Consider the following 9,264-nt stretch of genomic DNA (forward strand, 5'->3'; position numbering starts at 1 on the left):
AAATAAATATATAGTTGACAACCTCATTTTATTAATTAGATTAGCTCAGTCGCCTGTAATTAACAGTGCAAATACGTGAGTTACACTGCAAATATCTTCATAAAATTCAATCTGAAATGCTACCATAACGGTTTAACCACCCAGAGTATACGGGTAAAATCAACACATCAAGTGACTAATCAACCGACCTAAAAGTTCAGGACATGATTATTTGACATGGAAAACTGATGACATACATGTGTGTCAAACTGTCATTGTGTGCAGTGCATGTGTGCTGCTTATTCAAGTTACGGTTAGAAGATTATAACCCACACTTTACATCGATGCTGCTGTAGAGACAGTGATGCAGCCATTAACACTGAAAAGGTGAATTAACTGTTACTCTAAGATGACCTGCTGTCACTTCTTCTTCTTCTTCTGCGTTCGTGGGCTGAAACTCCCACGTACACTCATCGTTTTTTGCACGAGTGGAATTTTACGTGTATGACCGTTACCTGCTGTCACTGACAAAATACTAAGCAAACAGTAAACAAATAATAACAATTAACACACTCATGATTCTCTATTAGTTTTACTCACTCAAATCAGGCTCTTCGAACTCGTTTTCTGAAGGCATAATCTCAAGATCGTCAGTTGATGAGCTGAAGCTGTCTGCCTCAGGATCACTGTGACCTAGATAAATACAAGCAAAACAAATGGAAATATTAATAACTGAACACTCATGGAGAGCCTGTCAATGATCATAAAGAACAAATTATTCAGTGTGCAAACAATGGCTTAATGAGTTTGTATACAGTATGAGAAAGTATCCCACGTTTTTACTAAAGTTGGTCAGTGAAGTCATTGTGTCACTGAAGTCACTGTCAAACACTATTTTGCGTATTGAGCACATCAGTTATCAAATCTTGATCACATCAGTAATAAAATCAAACCTTCAGTGATACATGTCATAACATGTTACCCTACATTTATTTTCTCAAGTCTATTTTCAAATCACAATTGTTTTCATGATGATAAAGAATGTGCATGTCATACGGGCACAATGTGTTGCCACTTTCTACCCCACCTATGTTGACCAAGTTTTTTTTTTAGCCGAGACCAACTGTGCCGCAGCAGGCCACTCACAATTGTAGTAACTGTGTAGTAACTGTGTATCAACACGCTGGAATGCAGGCGTTAGATAGACGTTACAGGAAGCAACTGAAGCTAACAGTTTGAGCGAATATATCCGTACCTGGTCAGATAGAGCCATATGAGTGGGTACGGATATATCCGTACCTGGGAGACAATGAGTTGAGGACTAGCATTGTTTTCAATCAGTTTGGATATATTTATGGTGCAGTGGACATGATCAGTCGGTTGTAACTGGAAAAACATCCAGCTTAGCAATAGCAGGATGATGCTTGATTAACCCCTTGACTGCCTGCTACGAGTGTCACTCGTAGGTACACTTGATATCCCAGACGCCCAGCTACGAGTCACATTCGTGCTCAGCGCGTCGTTGGTGTATGAGAAGCACAAACACGGTTAAAGGGAGGCAAGTGCTCCCAGTGTTGGAAGAACAGTTGGGGAGGAGTTGCAAACCTTTAATAATCTGATATTTCCGCGAATTGAACTAGATTTCTCGGAAATACCAAAACAAAGATCAAAGATGGCGGACCTCGGTGGTAGTGAAACGTGGAAGGTGCATCACTGCCATCCAGTGATGGGGATTTTATACCAGGCTTGTGTCTGTCCGAGTGCTTCCACACAAAGTTTGTGTTCTGGCAGTGACTTGGTGAGTAAACAGCTAATGTAAACCTCCCATTTTATTTAATTTTTTTTTAATTGTTTTAAATTTTTTATTATTTTTTTTTATTTTTTTTTTTTACACAATGCACACGCTTTCAAGCAGAATCACACTTTTAGTGATGTGTTTATTTTATTTGATTTTATTTTCTAAAAGTTACATATCTGATGAACATTTGTGTAAAATTTGACATCTCTAATTCAAAAAATAAAAAAATTATAGCACTTTTAGTAACAGTATACTGTGTTATGACTTTCGTCCCTGGCATATAGAATGCAGCAAATGAAAAAAATCGCGGCAGTCAAGGGGTTAAAGTACATACAATGTACTAAAACCCAGACAGACAAACAAACAAAAAGTAAACAGTGATTAAAACAGTACAAAACACCCACCTTTAACTACAACATTTGTCTTCATCAGATCAGCATCCGTTCCACGGCTCTTGACTTCTGATGCTGTGACATCCTTAACCTTGCTGTAGTTGTCCCCTCTTGATGCCCTCTTGGAAACTGAAACGTTGTCTTCTGCTTCTGCCAGTTCCGATTTGTTTCCAGCACAAACAACTGCGTCTTCTTCACCTTCTCTTTTACTTTTGGCTTGCTTCAAGGATGTGTGTCCACTGTCCTCTCCAACCATCTTGTGCTGTGTAACTTCTTTGCAAGGCCTTGAGTTAAGATACTTCTGGTTGCTTCTGGCCTCAGCAGTTTTTCTCAGGTTACCTTCAGTATGTTCGGTCTGAGTGCTCAGAATCTTGCTGCTTCTTGGAGAATTTCTAGTTGCTGAAGATGTAATGGGCGCAGGAGATGCAGTTGATGCTGGAGATTTGAAAAGAATTGAAGGCTTGCCATGCAATGGAGATCTGCTGGGTCTTGGGTGACTGTCTTTTTCTGCAGTGTCTGGGACGCAGGTAAGAGTGTAATGATCAACATCAAAAGCTCTTCCCTTTGAACCTGCTTCTTCAAGTGCTTTGGTATGAGGTGACTGAGTGGACCCAGAACATCTCTCCTCTGTGAATGTTGACGGGACGGTTGTAACTAATGGAGAATTAGTCGCTGAACCACCCTTATGTCTTCTCAGCCGATCTGACAAACGTTTTGAAGCTTCAGGAGACTTCTGGTAAACATTCTGACTTGCACCCATCTCTATGTCTCTTTCTAAATGGTTCGCTTCTATTGGGGTTACATCTAAAATCTTAGCAAAATGTTTAAACCTGTCACGACCTGTGTTGAAGTCGTCTTCAGTGCTGCCTCTTCGAGCTGATCGTGTCTGCCTGGCATTCTGCAACTTTGGGGTGCTGAATTTTGGCAAGGTTGACCCTGGCAATGGTGAGGGAAGAACAACATTGCAAGATGCTGGGGACTGAAGACTGGACATTTGTGTTTCTGCTACCACAGTCTGGTCTGAGGAGGAAGCCATTTTGTTTTTACCTGGAAGTTCAGTTTTCTTTTCTTTCGTGGGTTTCTTTTGGGTTTTCTCTGTTCCAGCAGTTTTGTCATTACCAGTCTGATCAGCTACAGCAGTTATTTCAGTAGCAATTGCATCAAACTCTCTGTTCTGCTGGCTACTTGACATCCTTGCTAGTCTTTCTTCGGGTAAAGGTCCCATCAGACAGAATCCATCATTGCTGTCATCTTCACCAACATCGACAGCGGTAATTTTGTTATTTTCAACATTTTCAGCAAAGCTTTGTCCGCTAGTCTCAGCATACTCTTTACCATCTGTATCATCCATGCTAGCATGAGCATCTTGAGTACTGAACAGCAGATCATGGTCCTCAGCCTGTCCAATCAACGAGGCAAGGTCTCGGGTCTGTTCTTCCCTAGCTTTCTGTGCTTCAGGGGTTTCCACTTTGCTGCTGCTTTTCTTTCGTGGTTTCTTCTTCTCCTCTGCTTGGCTTTCTTCTCCAGAACTCCCTTTCTTGTTTTGTTGCTTTGTCTGCTTGGACCTGGATCTTGTTGTTGTCTTTGGGCACACGAACTGTACATCTGCTGATGTATCGTCAGCAGTTTCAAACAAGGAATCTGTCTCCAAATGTGATGGTTCTATTGGACCCTCAGTAACTCGGGCATCTTCAGAAGTGGTGGGTTTGTCAGCTGTCCTGAAAACCTCAGTATTACTCGTACCTTTCTCATCAACCTTGCTGTGCTGAATGAAGGAAGCTCCTCTCGGTTCAGTAAAAGTTACATCAGAAAATCTGACAGTCTTTTTCGCTCCTTTGTCCAGCGTGAACTGAGGTGGATTTCCTTTCTTCTCCTTGGGCCTAGGGCGCCCCCTCTTCTTGGACTTGGCCACAGGTGTGTTGCCTGCAATGAACAGGTAAGGATCCGCTGTGGGCGAGTTTTCTTGGTAAACCTTGAGAGGGTTTTCATCGATCTCGACATCCTTCCTTTTGAAAATCCGCTTCTTCCTGATGGGAGGTGTGAGCATGATTTCTTCCTCGGGTTCTTGAAGGCTGAGGTATGCTGTGTGGCCCTTTTTGCTTTCCTGTGCTGGATCTTCCACTTCCATAACATCCTCATCATCATCACCACAGAATGCGTGTGCATCTATAGTAGCAGTCAGTACTTCAGCAGAAGAATTTTTCTTTTCAACCCTGTCGCTTTCCACTTCTAAAACCTTTCCTGTGGCATTCTCAGACTGCCGTTGCTTACTTTTCTGGTTCAAGACATCTGTGTTTTTCTTGCTGGTGTGATTCTGGGGCAAAGCAGTAATCCAGTCCTGGACTTTAGCATCTGAATCCTTTTTGTTCCCACTTCGTCTTCCGTAAGTTTTCGTCACTACCGGCAGTTGCAGCAACTGTTGAGTAGATGATATGCTAGCGTTACTGGAATTTTGTGAATTATCTGGTGCACCTGACGAGGGTTCTTCATCTTTGCCCTTCTGTCGTGGCCGAGCGTTTCCTGCTTCTATTACATTTTCTATGTCGTTTAGTGGTCTGCTCCTGAGATTCTTTTCATTCAAGTTGGACACATCCTGGTTGTCGTTTCTTTCCAGTCTTGAGTTGGACTCCGCCACATCATCTTCGTTCTCATCAAAAATCACGATGTCTGGCTGGTCTCTGCTCTCCTGATTTGATCGAGCTTTCTTGCTTGGACTTTTCTCAAGTGGTTCTAAAACGTCGGTGTTCTGATCTACAGGGAAAGTTCCCTGTTCGGACTTCTCTCTCTCAAAGCCGCAAGAACCTTCATCCAAGTACTGAAGCAGACCATTATCATCGTCAGTGGTTGTTGTAGCAGGTGACCTTGACCTCTCCTTATTACTGGTGCTAGCATCAGATTTTAGCTCTGGTGTCCCATCTGATGCAGTTGTGACAGTTTCTGCAGTGCTTCTCCTTCGCCTAGAGGATCTAGGAGGCTGACAGCTGGTGCTAGCATCAGATTTTAGCTCTGGTGTCCCATCTGATGCAGTTGTGACAGTTTCTGCAGTGCTTCTCCTTCGCCTAGAGGATCTAGGAGGCTGACAGCTGGTGCTAAAAAGAAAAGAGAAAAAGAAAAAAAATGTCTTAAAGTACATGTATGTATTGCAAGATTGGGGTATAAAGTCTAGCCACTGTTTTATGTCTATCCCACCAATTTTCACCACCAAGCTTTATAAAAAAAATATATCACATAATTAAAGAAAAAAAGGAAAAGAAAAAAAGATTTCAATGCCAGGAGGCTTATGAACAGGCTGGGCTAAAAGTTAGGAACACCAAGTGATTAACACAGGTAAAACAGCTGAGGACCGGCACGGTTGGCCTAGTGGTAAGGTGTCCGCCCCGTGATCGGGAGGTCGTGGGTTCGAACCCCGGCCGGGTCATACCTAAGACTTTAAAATTGGCAATCTAGTGGCTGCTCCGCCTGGCGTCTGGCATTATGGGGTTAGTGCTAGGACTGGTTGGTCCGGTGTCAGAATAATGTGACTGGGTGAGACATGAAGCCTGTGCTGCGACTTCTGTCTTGTGTGTGGCGCACGTTAAATGTCAAAGCAGCACCGCCCTGATATGGCCCTTCGTGGTCGGCTGGGCGTTAAGCAAGCAAACAAACAAACAAACAGCTGAGGTGGAAGAAAAAGAGAGTCATTTACCTCCTGACTGTACCTGGCATTATGAAAAAGACTCGTTCAGCTTTAGTTTATTCACTAATAACAAATTCATGAATTAAAGTGCTGAAAATGAAATCAAATTTAACTTTACGTTTAGTTGCAAACCTCACCTCGGAATAGCAAAAATGTCATCAGTGTCTCGTCTTGTAGAATCAGACGTTTCTTCTTCCAAAGCCACATTTGACTGTCGTCTGGAATTTCTAACATTTTTCCTGCCCTTGGTCTGAAAATGAAATTGCAAACATACACCTTTGAAGATACTGCAGAGACACACTTTTTGTCCAAGATTCAGGTGATCAAACTGGACACAACCAGCACCAACATGTAAATGATGCAGACATGTAGTGTACAGAAAATACACTGCACTAACACGTCAAATCAAATTCTATTTTACAAGTACGTGTAGAATACATTGAAGTTCAGCAAACAAAGATAGAAGAGTATACATAGGCCAGAAAGCGTCTCCCAGGACAGACAGTATCCTTCTTCTTCCTTTGGACAATTCCTGTAAGATTAAAGACTGTCACTGTGCCAGTGTCAACTTCTTAACATTTTTTTTAACAAGAGTGACAAAGCTTCAGCATCTACCTTGTGCAGCCCTGCAATTCCAACAAATGGTGTATTCGCCTTTTTTCCACTACAAAAAAGAGTTTATTGCTAAAACTCGCAAAGTTCATGACACTTGTCATGGACTGTTTGAGAAGCGAGTAAAATTTAATTCTCTTTTAGCTTTATACTCCGTTATCTGTGTTTGTGTTCTTTGTAATAGTATTTTTGTCCTTATGTTAACCCACCCATCAACCCCCCCCCCCCCCCCCCTCTCCCTTCCCCCCATTTCCCATAGTAAAGAAATGTATGTAATCACTTTGCACTTGTAATGTTTTATTATTTTTTGTATTATTATTATCATTATTATTATTATTATTATTATTATTATTATTTATTATTATTATTGTTGAATTGTTTCTTGTATTGTTTTTGCTCTCCCTCACCCCTCAACTCCCTTTTCTGTACATAGTCTGATTTCTTTTTGTTTTAGTTCCTTTTATTTGGTGTTGAATGAAATGTGTTTTTATTGTTTTTTTTAATTTTCCATGTACCCTCACGGGGTTTTATTGGAATAAATAAAACTTGGCAACAACAACAAGCTAGTGATTCTGAAAATTTACTAGCCAGAGAGCAAACTTTACTAGCCAAACCAACAATTTGTTTCAGCAACATTACTCACATTTGGCGAGTAGATGAACATTTCTACTCGCCAGTTACATGTTTCGTCATGGCAAGTCAAATACTTGCCATTTTGAGGCCTGTTGTGATTTAATTACTAACCTTTTGATTATCTGGCTTGGTGCTAATGGTCTCTGGCGTACATGGAAAGAAGCTTTGCGGCCCCTTTGGTGGCGAATCTGAGAGAAAAAATGAAAGCAAGTCGCGTGAAGCAATATATCACATTTAGACAATCTGTCTGCCTCCAACAAAAAGATCAACACTAGAAACCAGTTATCACAGAGACTACATGTGGTAAGGCTTGGCCGGCTGAAGACAGAGACGGGTCGCACTGATCTCGGTAAAGGGTCGACCACCTTCAGGCTATGCAGGGGGTCATGCTTGTATTACGTGTTATGAATAATAATATTAATATTTTATCAAAACTTATATATTTTTATTTTTATTTTTTCATTACTTTATTGTCCCATCGCTGGGAAATTCAGGTCGCTTCCTCCCAGTGGGAAGCTAGCAGCAACAGAGTCGCGCTACCCAGGTGTCTGCTTGTTTAGGTGTTATCAGCCACCTGTACTTATGGCAGAATGACCGAGGTCTTTTACGTGCCACTGTGGTGACACGGGGGTGGAATATGGATACCGTCTTTGAGCCTGCACATAAAGTTGACCTGTGTCCATCCCGGCCCGAATTCGAACCTGCGACCTTGGGATCACAAGTACAGTGCCCTACCAACTGAGCTACTGGGCCCCCTATATGATATTCTACTACAAATCATACTGTTGAGATTCCCCTCCCCCCCCCCCCCCCCCCCCCCCCAATTGATTTATTAATGCACATGCATTGGGCCATTTGCAGCTCATTCTATGGGCTGCCAGCTGCATTTCAATGAATGAATGACAAAACACAGAGCAATTAGACAAATGGGGCGAGATACGCACCCAAAATTATGCATAGCAGAGTCAGAGCTATGAAAATCTGTAGATATCCAAGTGCAAGGTCTCAAACGTCAAATCACAAAAATCATACCATGAATACTGCATAAGATTAAAAACAAATTTTTTGCGCGAAAAAGCAATACAGTATTTACTTACACACTGTACCACTGTCTTCTTGGAAAGCTGAGATAAGGTTGTCAACCCCATCAACAATACATCCCAGTTCTGCCTTCTCTGTCAAACCTCTGCAAAAAAATCAATATTGAGAGCTAGATCGATAGATCTACAATTTTAAACACATAATATATATTCATTGGTGGTCTTGGTTTAAAAAATGTCTATGATACTCTATGTATAGCCTTTCCTTTCAGGGGGAAAGTCATGTTATTTAAGTGAATATTTTAAGTTACAAGTGGAACAACAGTTCGTATAACTGGCACTATCAGCCAACCAAACAAGAACACACACATGAAACATTAAAAAGTCACTTTTTGTCATCATTAATAAATTCAGTCCTATTCCTATCTAGACTCCTAGGCCTAGCTTCAAATTGATTTTGTGTGTGTGCACGTGTGTGGGTATATATGACAGTGAGAGAGAGAGAGAGAGAGAGAGAGAGAGAGAGAGAGAGAGAGAGAGAGAGAGAGAGAGAGATACAGAGAGAGAGAGAGAGAGAGAGAGAGAGTGTGCGTGTGTATGTGTATGTAGATCTGTGTGACACTGACAGCAGTTACCTACCTTTTCGTGATGGGCTGCTTGCAGAGTGGACACGGAACTGACCTCTTGGTTTCTAAGAATTCTGTGATGCAAAATCTGCAGAGATAATACAGAGTAAAAGTTACACCTAAAGCGCCATTTTGGGAAAGTTATCTGACAAACTGGACCTTAAAAAGTACCTGTAAGGGACATTTGCTGTCCTGTTAATTTGATTCAGAAACACCTGCAATGATTTGCTCCAAAATCCTCCGTAACTATGCCAAATAATGAAACATTTAAATAAAATGTTGATCAGCGAGCGGTTACCTTCTTCCAGTTCCACCCTCCTGTGTCAGGAGTCTAGACTTCTGTTTGTCGTCGTAATATATTTAGTCCTGATAGATACGAATTTTTCCAAGCATTAAAACAGTCGGATTGAAGCAGTTAAATCTCTAGCCTAGGAAACTCATGCATATTCTGTGCCGTACGGGGCTAAAACACTTAGCATAACGTAAACAAACATATTGTCCATCGGAG

The 9,264-nt window shown here is 41.5% G+C and overlaps 1 protein-coding gene and 1 long non-coding RNA gene across 2 annotated transcripts; both read right to left on the bottom strand.

The window, feature by feature from the left end:
• Positions 1-45: 45 nt before the first annotated feature.
• On the bottom strand, positions 46-7,121 carry LOC138983158 (enolase-phosphatase E1-like). The gene is made up of 5 exons (XM_070356567.1): positions 7,101-7,121; positions 5,983-6,095; positions 2,182-5,258; positions 580-672; positions 46-53 (listed from the first exon to the last, which is right to left on the bottom strand). Exons 1-5 carry the CDS (start codon positions 7,119-7,121, stop codon positions 46-48), a joined length of 3,312 nt encoding a protein of 1,103 aa, XP_070212668.1.
• An 80-nt stretch (positions 7,122-7,201) lies between these two features.
• On the bottom strand, positions 7,202-8,870 carry LOC138982516 (uncharacterized). The gene is made up of 3 exons (XR_011460885.1): positions 8,770-8,870; positions 8,188-8,276; positions 7,202-7,278 (listed from the first exon to the last, which is right to left on the bottom strand). It is a non-coding gene; the product is annotated as an uncharacterized lncRNA (long non-coding RNA).
• Positions 8,871-9,264: the final 394 nt, after the last annotated feature.

This window comes from Littorina saxatilis, linkage group LG12, assembly GCF_037325665.1.
Source record: "Littorina saxatilis isolate snail1 linkage group LG12, US_GU_Lsax_2.0, whole genome shotgun sequence".
Taxonomy (NCBI): domain Eukaryota; kingdom Metazoa; phylum Mollusca; class Gastropoda; order Littorinimorpha; family Littorinidae; genus Littorina; species Littorina saxatilis.

Bases quoted from the DNA above. Each gene is read 5' to 3' on its own strand.
- LOC138983158 (XM_070356567.1), bottom strand. From the start codon at position 7,121: ATGTTCATCTACTCGCCAAAT. The intron at 5,259-5,982 runs GTGAGGTTTGCA...TTTTCTTTTTAG, and splicing joins GACATTTTTGCTATTCCGAG to CACCAGCTGTCAGCCTCCTA. The intron at 673-2,181 runs GTGGGTGTTTTG...GTATTTATCTAG, and splicing joins GACAAATGTTGTAGTTAAAG to GTCACAGTGATCCTGAGGCA.